Genomic DNA, 18,064 nt, shown 5'->3' with positions numbered 1-18,064 from the left:
TCCCATTTTAAGATCAAATAGGTCCTTGGAGCATCTCACAACAATTAAAAAAAAGTGTATTAAAACAATGCAATCAATCACTGCAGTTAAGCAGCTACAACACCACAATAAAGAACATTAAAAAATCATTTAGTTTTGCTTAAATAATTATCTAGGTCCATCCTACTGACTACTTTAAAAGTTCAGTTAACACTTGGTGCAAATTCCATGGGCTTAAGACCACAGAAAAACAGACAGGCTCACTCATGCAACAAGATAAATGCTGGATTCCCTTTGTAGTTGAGTGGGAATGGAAGTTGAACCGAATGTTATCAGGTGGATGCAAGAAAGGCACCACTGTAACATTCCCTTGAAATGGCTTGTGTATCACTCTGCCTGTTCAGGGGACTGAGATGTTAGGCTACAGCAAACGCTGCCCTCTTAGGGAAGTCTCGAGGTCTTATACTTCACAGAAACACTTTTGAATACTCACACGTCCATGCAGACACCAGCTGCGATGACGCCCGGTATGGTCCTGCCAGGGCCATAAGCTCCAAAAAATACTGGCTGCCAGGAAGAAGGCCCTTGAAAGTGAAATTCTGCAGGCTGGGTCCAATCGTGATGTTCCTCTGCATGGGGTGCTCCCGGCTGTAGAATCGCAGAAAGAGCTGGTCTCTGTCCCCATGACCTGGGTCCCAAGAGGCAACAAGACTGGAGGACCACCTGCTATTGGCCAGTGTCACCCCTGAAGGAACTAAAGGGTCTGAAAGGAAACAGGTTTCTCAGTGACTGCTTGGTTCCACACTGGGGGGAAGAGGTAAGGAAAGACAGCTGAGACACCAAAGCCACTGCAGGTGTTCTCTAGAGAGACAAAAAGGCTGATCTTTGGATGTCAGGAACTATAAGGAATTTATTTAAAATTTGCACAAAATACAAAAAAACTTGGGCTGCAGTCAAGGGGACAAGCAAGCAGCAAATCTGGACTTTCCCTGAACAACCTTCATCAGCTTCTGCAGTGATATCGCTTCCTTCCTTCCTTCCTTCCTTCCTTCCTTCCTTCCTCCCTTCCTCTACTTTCAGACACTCTGCTCTGCCCAGGCACCCTGGCCAAAATCCACAAAATGACCCTTATTAGGTATGTTATGTGTAGCCTCCCCTCTGGACTAGATGACTTTGTACTTACACACTGAGGAGAGGTTGTTCCTTTTCATATACATAGTTTAAAAATACTTATCAGGGGGAATTTACATTACAGGGGGGAAATGGAACATGCAGCTTAAAGACACTTCACACTGATGGCTGTCACACAAGGAAAGCCCAGGCCTTGGATCAAGAATCATTCCTCTGCCTGTAGAAAGATACTGCTGGGGGAACAGGACTTCCGTGCCTTCTGCTCCCAACCCCGCCCGCCCGTCCTCCAAATCTCATCTGGTCTAAAAGAGATTTGGAGGGTGTTCAGGGGAGGGGAGGAAGTCCCATATCCTTTTCGAGGCGGAGGAATTATTCTGGATCCAACCCCAAAACCTTTACACAGGAAGAGTCAGAAAGCTCTACTCCACAAGGCCAGGCAATACAACTTGCCCCATTCAAACAACATGTAAACCGCCCAGAGAGCTTCAGCTATGGGGCAGTATATAAATTTAATAAATAAAGAAATGTAAGATAGCATTAAGAGAAAATCAGAAATGTGGGCAGTGAGTAGTGGGGAATTCTCAAGCAAATTCTCTTAACCTGCATTTGCTTGCAACAAAATTAATAAATAATCTCATCCATATCTCCTTACCCAATTTTCCCCCCACTTTATCTATTATGGATAGTTTGGGATTTCGTTTCTGAATTGTTGTTGCTGTTGTTTGGAACAAAGGTGCAAAAGTAATTCATTTGCCAAATGCCTTACAATCAATCTGAAAATGTTTGATATTCAAACTACAAATCCAGAGTCTAAAATTTCTCAGTGAATCTTAAAACTTGCATAAAATATTGACCCTGTTCAGATGACATGCTAAACCAAGGTGGTTCAGCATTTTGCACTAAACATTATGGCTTATCATGTCGTGTGAACCATTCCTAACCGTGGTGGTGGTGGCTACATAACCATGGTTTAAACATGCTCAAAAACCATTTGCTACAAAAGGCATGTTGTCTGAACTGGCCCATTGTGATTGTTCTTCCTCCTCCTTCAGCAAAGGCCAGGGCATCCCTCAGAATATCCCCACCACCCACCATTTCCCTGTCTTTCCTGCCACTGCTATTCCTCTTACTCCCTTCACCCATCATCACATGGGATCTTTTCTGCTTGTTGGTGTTTAGAGAGACTCAACAAAAGAGAAATCAGGGCCAGAACCTGTAGGGAAACCCTCTTCTATAGCCTTACCCAACTTGTTGCCTTCCAGATGTGCTGGACGTCAACTTCTATAATTCCCAGCCAGTATGGCCAATGGGAATTGTGGGAATGGACATCCAACACACATCTGGAGGGCACAAGCTTGGGGAAGGCTGCTGCTACTTCTCCTGAGAAAGGCATACTCACAGGTCCAGTCACTAACTGCCTGAAGAAGGGATTGGTATGGTCCAGCCACTCCCGCCATCTTCAGAGTGTACTGACGTCCAGGAATCAGCCCTTCAAAGGTGATATTCGTCTGGCCCTCTGCCACTGACACGTTTTTTACCTCCAACTGGGATTTGGTTTCCATGAGAACTCCGACATAGCGGCCTCCTCCGCCCCCAGAGGAATTCTGCCAAGAAGCATGCAGTGATCGTGTGCTGTGGCCGCCATTGCTGAGGCTCAGATGCTCTGGAGGCAAAGGATCTGAAAGGAGATCAGGGCCATTTTTAGGCTATTTCGGTTTTAGTGGGTTTTGCAGGGTTTTTACCACTCCAAAAGGTTGAAATGCCTCTCTTAAAGCTTAGTGGCTGGCAATAAAAAGGTTTAAGCTAAAATAGGCTGGCATTTTTGGTATTTTGGTCCTGCCCCTCTGCCTGAACCCCACCACTGGAGTGAGGTCCCCATGGGCTTCCCTGAAATTTCATCTGGCCCTTTAGCTGAAAGAGGTTAAACATTCCTAGGGAGCGTCTATACACCCAGTATACCCCATAGTGGCTGCACAGTAGCGCTGCGTCATTTATACAACGCAGCCACTAACTTGCATCCACCACGGGCTTTCCCCCAAAAAACTATGCGCTTGAAAAGTTGCCGACTTACTGCAGCTTTTCCCTTTTTTGCTCGGTCACCACCTTCTTTACGCCATCTGACACTGGTGACCTTGCTTTGGGTTCAAGCAGGGGCCGTTCCCGGGGCAGGATCAACGCCCAGGATAGGCCATGGTAAGCTAGGAAGGCAGGCCAGAGGGCAGGGGGAGGGCTCGACCAGCTGAATGGCCACGGTCGCATTGGCTTTTTTGGACAAAAAGCCTGCGCTCCCTCCTGCAATGAAGGTTTAGCATTCCCACCCCGCAGCTGCGATGCCACCGGCTTTCGAGGGAGCGAGCTGCAAAGTCGTTGTCGTCAAGACACAACCCTGCTTTAAGAGCTGCAGAGAAAGGCAATCTGCCAAATACAACTCTTTCCATCACAGTGCTGCAGTGTTAGAAGAAACCACCCTGGTGGAATTTGCCTTTCTTTGTCCTCCCAAGCTCTGAACCTGGAGACGCTAAGTATGGTGGAATATTGTTCTTCTCTTGGCACTCACATGTCCAGTTGCTGAGGTGAAGTGGGAGGGAGATGTAGGGCCCGGCTACAGTGCAGATCTCCCAGGCATAGCGAGTGCCTGGTTTTAACCCTCCATAACGCAGGCTGGAAGAGCCCCGAGTCACTGAATTGTTTTGCAACAGCATAGAGGTCTCCGTGCTGTATAGTGCTGCCACATAGCCAGACCCTGCTACCTCTTGCCAGTGGGCATAAAGGATGTGTCCATTCCCCTGGCTCGATAAGGTCCCACCAGATGGAGCTGTGGGATCTGGAAGGGGAAAAGAGAGACACAAAATTATGTGCAAGGCCTCCCAAGGGAGACTGGGATCAAACCAAAATGGGTAGCTCTTCTTTGGGGATGGAGAATGGGAGAGGGTGACAAAAAAGGCCTCTCCCACAAGATTGCTAGCGCTGTTTTTTCACAGCATCCCAGGTGGTGGATGGGCATAATGATCAGAATGCACCCCTACTCAGGCCATGTTTCCACCGTTTCCTATTGGGTCTTGGAGGATTTGTGTTGTCTCAAAGTCTAATAACTGAAACCTCAACCAAGATAGCTGTTCTGTGAGAGTCTCTCTCCATAGACTATAAGAGTAAGGGGGACATAATAGAGGTGTACAAAATTGTGCATGGTGTGGAGAATGTGGATAGGGAGAAATTTTTCTCCCTCATCTTACCAGAACCCTGAGTCATCCCACGAAGCTGATTGGTGGGAGATTCAGGACAGGTAAAAGCAAATATCTCTTCACATAGTGCATAATTAAACTATGGAATTCATTATCACTAGATGGCCACCAATTATGGCAACCAGCTTGATTGACAACTGGCAAATAGAGGGAGAAAACGTGGAGGCAGTGACAGACTTTGTATTTCTGGGCGCAAAGATTACTGCAGACGCTGGCTGCAGCCAGGAAATCAGAAGACGTTTACTTCTTGGGAGGAGAGCAATGACAAATCTTGATGAAATAGTTAAGAGCAGAGACACCACACTGACAACAAAGGTCCGCATAGTTAAAGCAATGGTATTCCCCGTAGTAACCTATGGCTGCGAGAGCTGGACCATAAGGAAAGCTGAGCGAAGGAAGATAGATGCTTTTGAACTGTGGTGTTGGAGGAAAATTCTGAGAGTGCCTTGGACTGCAAGAAGATCAAACCAGTCCATACTCCAGGAAATAAAGCCAGACTGCTCACTTGAGGGAATGGCATTAAAGGCAAAACTGAAGTACTTTGGCCACATAATGAGAAGACAGGATACCCTGGAGAAGAGGTTGATGCTAGGGAAAGTGGAAGGCAAAAGGAAGAGGGGCCGACCAAGGGCAAGATGGATGGATGATATTCTGGAGGTGATGGATTCGACCTTGGGGGAGCTAGGGGTGGCGACAGCCAACAGAAAGCTCTGGCGTGGGCTGGTCCATGAAGTCACAAAGAGTTGGAAGTGACTAAACGAATAAACAACAAAAAGGGGGATTGGGAAATTCCTAGAGGAAAAGATTATCAATGGCTAGTAGTGCTGTTGCATTCATGTCCTGCTTACGGGTCCCCAGTCAACAGCTGGTTGGCCACTATCTGAAGAGAATGCTGGACTGTTCACACACTCTGATCCAGCATGGCTCTTCTTATGTTTTTATGATCTCTGCCCAAACATCTGATGAAGTGGACTGTAGACCATGAAACCTTATCCCATAATAAATTTCTTGGTCTTTAAGGTGCCACAACACTCTTAATTGACATTTTTTTCTCCATAGACATCATGGTAGCTGGTTAGGATGAAAGAAAGTACTTCTTTCCATGAAACCTCAGGCCGCAGGAGGCAAAGCAATAATTCTGGCACTTAAGAGAGTGTACCCTCCTCTCACAATCAGCATGCCCTACTAAGTAATCATTCAACACCTTTCTTAGAGAGCTTCCATAGTAGGCACGGCACTGAAACAGCCTTGGTGGCTCTGATTGACAACCTACTCTGGGTGAAAGACAGGGGGAGTGCTACCCTGTTGATCTTCTTGGATCTCTCGGCGGCTTTTGATACCACTCATCATGGTATCTTACTGGGTCGGCTCTGCGAGATGGGAGTAGGAGGCACTGTGTTACAGTGGTTCCGCTCCTACTTGCGGGACCGATCCCAGAGAGTGGTATTGGGGGATTCCTGTTCCACCCCATGGCAATGAAGCTGTGGGGTGCCACAGGGTTCTATTCTGTCCCCCATGCTGTTCAACATCGATATGAAGCCGTTGGGTGAGGTCATTAGGGGTTTTGGGGTTGGGTGCTATCAGTATGCTGATGATACTCAGCTCTACTTCTCCTTGTCATCTGAGTCAGCTGGGGCTGTGAAGGTGCTGGACCAGTGCCTGAAGGCTGTAATGGGCTGGATGAGGGCCAATAAACTGAAGCTGAATCCTGATAAGACGGAAGCTCTGTGGATTGGTGGTTCCCGAGTCCAGGAAATGGATAAGCGGCCTGTTCTGGATGAGGTGGCGCTCCCTCTGAAGAAGCAGGTACGTAGCTTGGGAGTACTCCTTGATCCATCCTTGTCACTGGAGGCCCAGGTGGACTCCGTGGCATGGAGTACTTGGGGTCAGCTTCGGCTGATCCGCCAGCTACGGCCTTTCCTGGACAGGGACAACCTAGCCACAGTAGTGCACGCACTGGTAACTTCCAGAATTAGACTACTGCAATGCACTCTACGTGGGGCTGCCCTTGAAGACAACGCAGAAATTGCAGCTAGTGCAAAATGCAGCAGCTAGACCGCTGGCAGGTACATCTTACAGAGCCCATATAACACCGGTTTTAAAGGAACTGCACTGGCTGCCTATATGCTTCCGGTTGGAATTCAAGGTGCTGGTAATGACGTTTAAAGCCCTAAACGGCTTGGGACCTCGATACTTGAGAGAGCGCCTCTCCTTATATATGCCTGCCGAGACCTTAGATCTGTTGGAGGAGCCCTTCTCCGCATCCCACCAATGCAACATATACGTTATGATGGGACAAGGGAGAGGGCTTCCTCTGTGGTGGCACCCCGACTGTGGAATGCCCTCGTCTTGGAGGCCCGATTGGTGCCAACATTGATTGCATTTCGACGCCAAGTAAAAACTTGGCTTATTAACAAAGCGTTTGATGGTTAAACTCACTGGCACATTGTTTTAACTGTTTTAACTGCATCTATTGCTTTTAAATTATATATTGTTTTAACTTGGATTATGGTTTAATTTGTTTTTAACTGTGTATATTTATTGTTTTATACTGTATGTTTTTATCTGTACGCTGCCCTGAGATCTTAGTGATATAGGGCGGGATATAAATATTTTAAATAAATAAATAAATAGTCTCCTGGCAACATCTAAGTGTTGAGCCCCTGCTTACATGTCCAGGCAGAATTGCTCCATGCAGATGCTTTATGGGGCCCAGCAACAGCTGTCACCCAGGCAGTGTAGCGGCTTCCAGGGCTCAGGCTATGGAAGGTGACATGGGTGCTGTTCCTGCCCACTGATGTGTTTCTGACAGGTGTGCTGTTCTCTCCCTCTTGCAGAAGCAGCACCAGATAGAAGTCTCTTTCTCCAGCTGGCGAGTTCCATGTGGCCTTCAACCTGTTACTTCTGCCAGAATTGATCAAACTGATGTTGGTTGGCTTCAGGGGGTCTGTGGAAAGATGAAAGGAGGAATCAGCAGCCACAATGAATGAACTGCCTGGAAATAGCATAGAGCAGTCTTCCCCAACCTGGGACCCTCCAGAATGTGTAGGGCTGCAAGTTCCCATCAGCCAGCATGGCCCACCTCATCAATTGGAAGCTCTAGCTAGCACTGTGGTGTCCCACTATGGTAGACAGACTGAGCACCACAATGGAGGATTGACACTTCTTTCAGAGCGACATGTGAACATACAAATAAAGCTAAATGCTCTGAATGGAGCTGTCCTGCTCTGGATTGCTTGGATAAATACGGAAATATTCTGAATATTAATTGTCCATTCACAAAAAGTGAATTCTCTCATATCACAAATATAGCTGCTTTAAGGGAAAACCATACTTCAAAGAAAGGAATTGAACAGAGTCCCTTTGCATAATGCAGCTTAGGAGAGGACAAAAGGCTCATTTTGCCTTTAGCTTGAAGTCTCCAAATGAAAGTTCATCAATTTGACCAGAGGGCTAGCTTATTTTTAGTACAGTCCAATATGACCTGAAAGGACTTCCTGCTACTAGGAACAAACCTATCAATTGCAGAAGGTAATTTTAATGAAAAAAAAGTCTAGCTGGCTTTCTACAGTTCTCAAATGTATTAGCACTGATTTCATTATTATATAAAACAAAATGTCTCCTCTTTACCTATGCCGAAAAACAGCTAAGGAGGCTCTTTTACACTAGGGAATACAAGCCCAGAACAATATATAATGCAACGTAAGTCTATATGTACTGCACACCTAGAAACTCTATAAACATATTATGTGCAGTGTGTTAGTCATCCATACGAAACTGAGACAAATAAGGTTTCTAGGTCGCTCAGGGCAGGAGCCAACTGTACTTGTGATGCAGGGTTAGTTTGTAATTCAATAGCATCTTATTCCAGTTTAGAGCCTGTCTACCTTCCAAGTGCCGTGATAAGTATCTTGGCCCATACTCACACGTATAAGCCGTGATGTTGGGCCCCTCAACCAGATACAGCCCAGCTGTACCTCTGACTTCCAGGTGGTAGGGGGTACCGGGCTGCAGGTGCTGGAAGGTGTAGTTGGACAAGCCCCTCCTGAGTGACACTGTGGTCCTCTCGGCTGCAGCATGGAGGTTCCGGAGCGTAAAATGCAGCCATTCTGCTCCCTCTGCATTGGTCCATGAAGCAGTCAAACTGGAGGTAGACCTGCTGCTCTGGAATGCCAATGTCCTGGGAGCAACAGGGGCTGTTGGGACAAAGATAAGTTATCACTTACTGCGGGAGACCACCTAATCAAAGGAGAAGGGCACCTTTTCCCAGAAGTCCCAACTCCATGGAAAACATTGGCCAACCCAGGCCTGGTGAATTAATCCTAGGAAGAGGCCATTCTAGCTACTTTGTAAAAAAGTCAATCCATAAAATTGCTAAGCCTCAGACATTTTTTCCTAGCCTGGCTGTTCATTCATATTTACGTTAGTTGTTTGTGGCACATTGGTTGATTGATTGATTGATTGATTGCATTTATATCCCACCTTTTTTCCTCCAAGGAACTCAAGGTGGCGCACATAATCCTCCTCCTCTCCATTTCTATCCTCACAACAACCCTGTGAGGTGTGTTGGGTTGAGAGACTGTGACTGGCCCAAAGTCACCCAGTGAGCTTCCATGGCCGAGTGGGGACTAGAATCCAGATCTCCCAACTCCCAGTCTAACACTCTAGCCACTACACCACACCACATTGACAGCCTAAAGGAAGAGAAAAGGACCTGTGGTGTTCCCACCTTTCCTCAGTAAGAATTCCCTTTCTCTAAGGCCTTTCCCACCCCAAGCAGGGATCACCATTTTTCTCACATACTTGGTTTTGCTGCCACCAGGGCCTTTAAGGCTCAGGCCCATTCCTTTATTCAGTCCTCTATCTGTGAAGACACACAGACTTTAACTTTATAACCTTGTACTGTTCCCTTTACTACCTCCCCCTTACACAGCCATGAATTATGGGATTTTATAAACAAAGAAAGCTTTATTAATTACAATAATAAGTTGTTGAATGATAAGGAAGTAACCTTAAATGGCTTTGTCAATATATGTTCTTTCTTCCACAATACTCCAAAATCACTCTCAAACAATCCCTGCACAATCACCACAGACCCCCCCCCCTCAACCCTAAAATCCTATCTCCTTCTCCCATCCTACCTTGATCTAAACCATCTCGCTTTTCCTGCCTGGTTGGCTGAAGGTGAGCCTTGGGCTGCTTACAAATGAGGCTTTAATCATCACCCTGCTTCATTCACAGAATTTTACAGGGGTCTAGACGATGTTGACTTCCATTCGTTGGAACATAGGAATCTGCCTTCCACTGAGTCAGAAAACAACAAAAAGCAGAACTCCCACAGGGAATGTAGTTTTTTATATCTAAGCATGGTGACTGACAATTGTATTATTGATGTATATTCTATTGAACACAGGGAATATTTAAAGTCTATAAATGCTGTATATATTATTTTTTTAGATTTCCCTGAAGAAGGGCCTGCACATGGTCTGAAAGGCATTGGAAACTTTTTCTTTTGTTGAATAAAACATCCTTTTTTTCTCCCTCTTTGTTGTTGTCCTTTTTTATACTGAGTCAGACCATTGGTCCACCCAGCCAGGATTGTCGAAACTGATTGGCAGCGGCTCTCCAGGGTTTGAGGCAGGGATTTCCCCAGCCTTACCTGGGGATGGCAAAGCAGCTGGTCTACCACTAAGCTATGGTCCTTCCATTCATAACTCTCCAATGTTTTCCCCCTGCTTCTTCCATCTTTTTCCTAATCGCAGAAAATCTGTTAATGAGGAGAAGATGGAATAGCTACACAATGTCTTATGAATGTTAGCGCTGGGAACGCTTCATCAAGAAGCAGCCTCAGACAACCAGGTGAGTGCATATTTACAAGGTCATCCCACAAAGACTGTAGATGTTATGAAAGGTTATGTGTTGATATTTTTAATGGAAATTGTTTTTTGATATTTTATATTTTGAATATTTTGGTACTTGTGTTGCAAGCTGCCTTGAGTGTTGTTGTTGTGGGAACCTTGAGGTAAAAGGGATTGATCCATATAGCTGATCAACCTCCAGAGACATGTCTCTCAGATATCTTAGCCTGGCTGCTTCATCGTCGTTTGAAACTTAATATGGCAAAGACTAAACTGCTTGTTTTTCCTCCTAAACCTTCTCCTCATCTCTCATTCTCTCTTACTGTCAATGATGTTACGCTTACTCCAGTCAAGGAAGCTCGTAGTCTTGGCTTTATATTTGACTCCTCGCTCTCCTTTATTCCTCATATTGAGGCAGTAGCTAAATCCTGTCATTTTTTTCCTGTATAATATTGCCAGGATTCGATCATTTTTGTCTGTCTCTTCTGCCAAGACGCTTGTTCATGCACTGGTTATTTCTCGGTTGGACTACTGCAACTTTCTTCTCTCTGGCCTTCCTTCTTCTCACATCAGTCCATTGGTCTCTGTCCACCACTCTGCCGCTAAGATAATCTTCTTGGCTCGCTGCTCTGACCATGTCACTCCACTTCTGAAATCTCTTCATTGGCTTCCAATCCACTTCAGAATCCAATATAAACTTCTCCTGTTGACCTTCAAAGCTTTTCACAGTCTAGCTCCTTCCTATCTCTCCTCTCTCATCTCACACTATTGCCCCGCTCGTGCTCTTCGCTCCTCTGATGCCATGTTTCTCGCCTGCCCAAGGGTCTCTACTTCCCTTGCTCGGCTTCGTCCCTTCTCTTCTGCTGCCCCTTACGCCTGGAACGCTCTTATTATTATTATTATTATTTATTTATATAGCACCATCAATGTACATGGTGCTCTTCCAGAACATTTGAGATCTACAAGCTCAATCGCAACTTTTAAAGCTCAGCTAAAAACTTTTCTTTTTCCTAAAGCTTAAAACTTGATGTTGCTCGGACTTTATACTGTTAGTTTTACCCTACCCTGTGCCTGTTTACCCTACCCAGTGCCTGTTTGCATTCCCTTCCCCTCCTTATTGCTTTACTATGATTTTAGTAGAATGTAAGCCTATGCGGCAGGGTCTTGCTATTTACTGTTTTACGCTGTACAGCACCATATACATTGATGGTGCTATATAAATAAATAAATAGTAATAATAATAATATCTGCCAACCCCTCAGAACTGAGCTCCAGCTTCACAGTACCTGTCCACTCCCGTGCACTGGTGCTTGCTTTGGCTGACCCAGCCAGCGTGGTGATTCGGAGGGCATATTCGCTGCCGGCTAGGAGCCTCTCAAAACGGAAGGTAGTGGCATCTTTGGGGATGGTCACATTCCAGACAGGTGCCTGAGAGTCTACATGGTAGAGAACCAGCTGGTAGTTATCCTTCCCACCAGGGGCTTCATTCCAGGAGGCCAGTAAGACCGAGGGGCTGTCCTGACGCAGGATCACATTCCTCACAGGGGAAGGAACTAAAACAAGATGGGAGGTTCAAAAAACAGACCTGCCAATAAGTAAGGGCACTTGCACATGTACGTAGTCCATACTCTTTACCCAGTTCCAAAAGCTCTACCTGAGCTCCACATCACATCCTGAGCAGATTTCCAAAAGATTTTATTTATTTTATTTTATTTTATTTATTTATTACATTTTTATAATAAATAGCCGAAGCTCTCTGGGCGGTTCACAAAAATTAAAACCATAATAACCAACAGTTTAAAAACACAAATACAAAATACAATATAAAAAGCACAACCAGGATAAAACCATGCAGCAAAAATTGATATAAGATTAAAATACAGAGTTAGAACAGTAAAATTTAAATTTAAGTTAAAATTATGTGTTAAAATACTGAGAGAATAAAAAGGTCTTCAGCTGGCGACGAAAGGAGTACAGTGTGCTCTGTCCTAAGAGTATTAGGTTTGTAGTTTAACACATATATTCACAAAGGATTTATCATATATATTAATGGAGATTTGTCTGAACTACATTCCCCCAGATTTCCATGCATCTTTCTGGATTGTTATACCCAACTAAAAGCAAAAGGAAGAAAACTACATAAAATTATGCGTCATGATAAATGTACATGTGAAACTGTTAATGGAGGTATTATAACTAGTTTCTTAATGGTCTTTTTATTAAGTTTCTAATTGAATTCTTATTGCTCAATGTTGTTTGTATATAAAAATATAATTATGATTGATTTAATCAAAATAAAGATGCACGCTAGACAACGCAAGCCTAAGCATGTTTACTCAAAAGTAAACATAAGAGAAGTCCCTCTAGGGCTGAGTCCTAGGAAAGTATGAACAGGATTGCATTCTTAAAGTCTCAAAGACTCTATCTCAGTCTTGTGTAGGGTGACTTTCCCACTGGGAGACACACTATGAATATCTAACGAAGTGCTGGACAGTTCCTGTATCTCACAGGCCCTCTCACAAGCACAGTCTGGAATGTGTGGCTCAAAGTGCTAGTTGATCGGCTCCTTTATTCATGATTTTTTTTCTGGGGGGTTTCTTTCTTGTCTTTCTATATGTTCCATTACACAACCATTAGGTGACACTGTCGTATAGTGGAATTGTGCAAATACACTAGGGTTTCATGCCACCATGCCTGGGTATATCAGACATTTCTCATTCAAAAAACCCCTCCCCACCCCCAAAAAAAAGTTTCCAAAGAACAGGAGAGACCCGGGAGGATAACAATGTCTTGTATAGCACCCATAAACTACGGTGAGAAATCATGGGCGCACAATAAATGCATCATATAGAAAGGCTCATGACCTATAAAGCCTCATATAACTTTGGACCTGGCTGCCTGAAAGACCTGGGTTTTAAGATTTTTGGGGGAGGACCTTCTCTCAATACCACCACCATTCAGAGAGAAGGTCCTCCCCCAAAGAGAAGGTCTTCATGGAGGACATGGCCAGGGTTTGGAACTCCCTGCTGAGGGAGGCTAAGTTGGCCCCCTCTCTGATGTCCTTCCATTGGCAAACAAAGATGTCTTTTTTTAGGCAGGCCTTTGGCATATAAACAAGTCTGTTGCAGAACAAGTTTTAAATTGATTGGATGCTGTTCATTTCTTTTATTCTTGTGTTTTTAATTTATTTGTATTTATGTTATGTTTTAATTAAAGTTTTGTTTTCAATCTGTATTTTATTGTTAGCCACTTTGAGTGCCATTTTTTGGCAGAAGGGTGAAATATATATATATATATATATATATATATATATATATATATATAAACCCCTTGCTGCAGCTTGACAATGAAAGCACTGAATCGGTCACGTGCAGCTCCTCAACTGCTGCACTAAAAATAGGTTTAATAAAAAGAATGCATCAAGTGAGTTTCTGCTGCTGAGCATGAGATTGGAGGAATTCTCCATCAGCCTGTGTGAAGGTTTGAGGCCTACACAGGCAAGGTAATAGAGTCAGGCTTAGAGGCCTGGAATTTTTATGTTGGGAGGAGGTATCCCTGAGACAAGTCGTTTTATTTATCCAGTAAAGATTCATTCCCTGGTAAAGTTTTATGTCCACAAAGTGAGAACTTTACTTTCTATTTTGGGGGAAGAGGGTATAAAAGTGTGAGCGAGCCAGACCGGAGCAGAACAGACCAGAGTCAGAGAAAAACCAGAGCTTATGGAAGGAGCAGGAAGGAGCAGCTTAGGATAAAGAACTTGTGTTTTTGCAATTTTTATTTTATTTTAATGCCTTTGTATCACTCAGCTGTATTGACTAAATAGATTTAGTGGTAACTTGCTTGTTTTACTTTAATAGTAAACTGTTATGTCACTCACCCCACATTTACAGTCTAAGCCCCATGTTACTTGGAAGAAGAAGGTAAAAAGAAGGAAGGTGGGACTGATAAGAAGGCATAGATCCTTAAAGTGTTGCTCAGGCAGCCCAAGTCATAGGGGGTATCCTGGCAACCTGAAAAGAGTTTGCCTGTTACAGATTCGCCCATCTTAGCTGGTTTAACAGAAAATCTTCAGGCAAGCCATTTCTGCAATTAGCGGCTCTCGCAGTTCCAGTGTCCACAAGGACACTGATAGAGAGTTGTGGTACATATTGCATTGTTTCAGCAGGAACCATCTGCCATGAAACAACTCCGAGCTGACATTGCTGCCAACATCCTGCAGACTGACTCTTCTGATTATACAAACAACGACATCCATCTTTAGTGCAAGTCACGTGGAACGGTTGCACATCCATGTGCCTTCGCTTATTTCAGTATACAATGTCAATGCAAATTGCAAGCCAGGAAGGGGGGAAAAATCCTTTTTGCAGCTGAACAAAGGCCTGAGATGCAATGCCAGAGTGATTTGTAGGATTAATTATGTATGACTTACACAAGAAATAATGAAACAGACAGTAAAAAGAAACAAACATCTTAAGCCGTGATGCAACTTCAGCAAGCTAACTTGGAAGTATGTTTCATTCCAACTAATGCGACGTCTTCCAAATACAAAATATTTAGGGTTCGGGTGCTAATGAAAACAATGCTGTGTGCACAAAAACAACATGTTGCTTTTGGCTACCAGAATCAGATGTTTCAGGAATGAAAGGGTGAAGATGATAATGGAATAACACCCACACACATCTGAAAGGATATAGTATTGCATAAAAGATGGGCCAGGCACACATTTTACTGGCCCCCAATTGCATGTGCCAGCAGGGGGAAAAATGGTCGGATGATGATTTGTGTTAAAGACTAGAGGCAGAACCGCAAGAACATCATGTTATATTTAGCCTGACACAGCTGGAGTAAACTCAGCCCTGGAAGAGCTAGAATAAAATCTCCTCCCACCCAAAATCCAAATCAGAGTTAGGACTGCTTTGCATGTTACAGGGGGAAAAACAAGTCCCTGAGTATACTGTGGGGTTATTGTATATTTTTATCATTATCCCCACGCACAGCTTGCAAAGATCTTGCTTCCTCCCTGCCCCACTGAGTTCCAATCTCAGTAGGCCAGAGACAGCTTTGAAACAAGCACAGCGCATGGAATATCAGGAAATGGCTCCCGTTGAACAATGTGGCACGTTGGTCCACCCTCAAAGACCTATGGAATCCAATGGACTGCTGAAAGCTCTGAGGGATTTTCCCGTTCATGCGGCTGGTGCTCCTGTCAGAGCCTTGGACTTGCCACGGAATAGTGTGATGGAAAGGGCTGTTGGCACAATCATTCCCAAGCACCTTCTCTTGTGTTGCAGAGCCCAGCCAGCTCCCTAGTTCACCATAAAGTTGGGGGCAATGAAAGAAGCAGGGTGGCAGCCAGAATGCAGATAGCACAAGTCTCATAATGACTATGATCAAACAGAAGTAAGAGCTGGACACGAGTATGATGCCAACTGGCACAGGTTTTTTGAGTGGTGAGGGGATTATTACATTATTGTAGACTAGGGGTGGGCAACTCACAGCACACAAACTGCATGCAGTCCATCAGATGCCTCTGCTCCCCGCCCCCCAATGTCTCCCCATCCCCGCTCCCAGTGATTCTGTAGTAATCAGTGATTCTGAAGGGCACACAGGGAAGATTTCCTGTATTGCACTGTTGTTTACAGAGGGCATTTTATTATTGTATTGAATATTTAATTATTTACTTTAATTTTTTAATGTTTAATTTTTTAATCCTATTTGAAATGAAGGCTCAGTTTATAAAAAAAAATGAAGATAACAAAATAATAAATCTATGCTGAATTTTGAGTGTGTGAAAAAAGTGGAAGAAATATCAAAATGTATTCAAATGCCAATCACGTATCCAAATACCAACTGTCTCTGGGCTCAAAATGGTGCCCTGGTGCAAAGCCCCTGTAGCTCTGTCCCACTCACCTGTGTGCCCAGTGACTCTCCTACTGACGTGCTGTGCACAGACCAGCAGTGCAGTCACTTCAATGCTGTATCGTGTCCCAGGGAGCAAGCCCTGGAAGTAAAAGCTGGTGGTGTTGAGCCCAGTTGATCCATTCTGCAGCAGAGCATCTGTCTCTGTGTCATAAAGAGCTAGGGAGAAGCCCTGGACACCTCCCAAGAGGTTTTCCCAAGTGAGGAACAGGGAGGTAGAGCGACCCTGGTTGCTGACAGTCACATTCAGGAGCTGTCCTGCAGAAGACAGAGAGCTCCATTACGCCAATTTATCGCACACTTTCCATGCCTCGTATGCTGTTTTGCAGCCCGGTACTCACATGACGTCGTCCACGTCCTGCACTCATTTCGCCTCTTCCACTCCATGTTTTGTTTCTTTTTGGAGCGGAAAAAGTCTGGATTATTTCTCTTCCCTGCGAAATAAATGCACTCCTCCCTCCCATGTATTGCTGTCATTGAGTTCTATCCAACCATCCCATTCTTTGTTGGGGGCCTGTGTGTCTAAGGGTGATCTTGCAAACAAAAGAGGAGGGCAGAGTGGTTCTCCACTCAACCCGTGAAGGGGAGGGAGAGAGGTCCCATTTAACTCTATGACCTTACTCTGAGTAGGCATTTTCACCTTAAAAGAAATGTGGGAAATGCACCCTCATTGCCCGCAGCTCCCTTATTTTTAAAGAGATCAAAATAGGGAGGGCTTTAGCCACACCTAGTTTGAATCAGATCGGTTCGTCCCTTGATTTTAAAGGATTTTTTAAAGTGAGAGAGACTTACTTCTGAGTAAATACATATAGAACTGACTTTTAATAGTGTGGTCACTCAGAAGCTTTTTTTAAAAGTCTAAGAAGTGCTCTGCAACCCTATGCTTACTTCTGAGGTCTGACTTCTGTTTACTCAGAACTAAGTCTCTCTCTGTTCAATGGGGTTTACTCAAGGGTAAGCATACATCTGATTTTAGTATGACTTGGATGTAAATACATTTTAAATCAATGGGATTTACTCTTGAGTAAGGGAACAGCAGATCTGTAGAACTTAGAGATGCACAGCTTTGCATAATCAAAGGAAAGGAAAAGTGATCCTTTGTACTGGTGAACTATGAGGAAAAGGGTTTAAGAGGGGAAAATTAAAAATTCCTAACAAATCAAGGGATGAATCGATCTGATTCAAACTTGGCATACAGAAAGCCCTCCTTAAAAGCTATCACTGTGCCAATTTTGATCTCTTTATCTTTAAAATTATGCAGATGTAAGCATTTTTAAAATTTCCATTAACAAAATTCTTTAAAATTAAGGTATGAACTGATCTGATTCAAACCTGGGGTGGCTAAAGCCCTCCTTATGATCTATCACTATGCCAAGTTTGATCTCTTCATCTTTAAAAATTACAAGGATGTAAGCATTTTGGTTACCTTGGAGCAAAGGAGGGGACCTGACCACCTTTACAAAACAAACTAGTTAAAATGATTGTTCATCTGCCCACCCTTTGAAATGAGCAAAACAAACCTTTGCTCCTCCTCCCCTGTAAACCTTTCCCAAGGGGTGGGGTGGGATATTTCACCAGCATAGTAGCGCTCCAGGTGAAAAGATACGTGAGCTGAAAGAGCACAGTGATGCACAGACGTGAAAGTGCCTGGGGTTCGACTAGCTAAGGAAACAGAGGGGGAAACTGTGGATGAAAACTGGATAAAAAAGTAGGTGTGATGGAATCCAGAGTAACTGACGTAATCCAGTTTCCATCCCATTCTGGAGCCTTAATATTCATCTTAGAACTGGAGCCTTAATATTTGCTAGGATTTCTTTTCATTTTACTCTGGAAACAAAGGCCTTATTTAGTGCACCATTTATGTCTTAGAAGTGAATCTAATTTCCTATTTGCCTACAAAGCCTGTTTACCATCTGTGCTACTTTTATCCAAGAT

General features: G+C 44.1%; 1 protein-coding gene across 2 annotated transcripts in view; it reads right to left on the bottom strand.

Moving 5' to 3' along the window:
- LOC134410717 (receptor-type tyrosine-protein phosphatase V-like) overlaps positions 1 to 18,064 on the bottom strand; it is a 70,036-nt gene that overhangs the window by 44,916 nt on the left and 7,056 nt on the right. For both annotated transcript variants that reach the window (XM_063144187.1, XM_063144194.1), the window contains exons 3-9: positions 16,121 to 16,387; positions 11,497 to 11,763; positions 8,279 to 8,548; positions 7,024 to 7,299; positions 3,668 to 3,934; positions 2,510 to 2,788; positions 473 to 742 (exon numbers count right to left, since the gene is read on the bottom strand). In XM_063144187.1, the coding sequence (XP_063000257.1) occupies positions 473 to 742; positions 2,510 to 2,788; positions 3,668 to 3,934; positions 7,024 to 7,299; positions 8,279 to 8,548; positions 11,497 to 11,763; positions 16,121 to 16,387 (1,896 nt within the window). The remainder of the gene's footprint in view (positions 1 to 472; positions 743 to 2,509; positions 2,789 to 3,667; positions 3,935 to 7,023; positions 7,300 to 8,278; positions 8,549 to 11,496; positions 11,764 to 16,120; positions 16,388 to 18,064) is intronic.

This window comes from Elgaria multicarinata, chromosome 1 (assembly GCF_023053635.1).
Source record: "Elgaria multicarinata webbii isolate HBS135686 ecotype San Diego chromosome 1, rElgMul1.1.pri, whole genome shotgun sequence".
Classification (NCBI taxonomy): domain Eukaryota; kingdom Metazoa; phylum Chordata; class Lepidosauria; order Squamata; family Anguidae; genus Elgaria; species Elgaria multicarinata.
The sequence above is the reverse complement of the archived record's forward strand: the minus strand, read 5'-3'. Positions and strand labels throughout refer to the sequence as shown.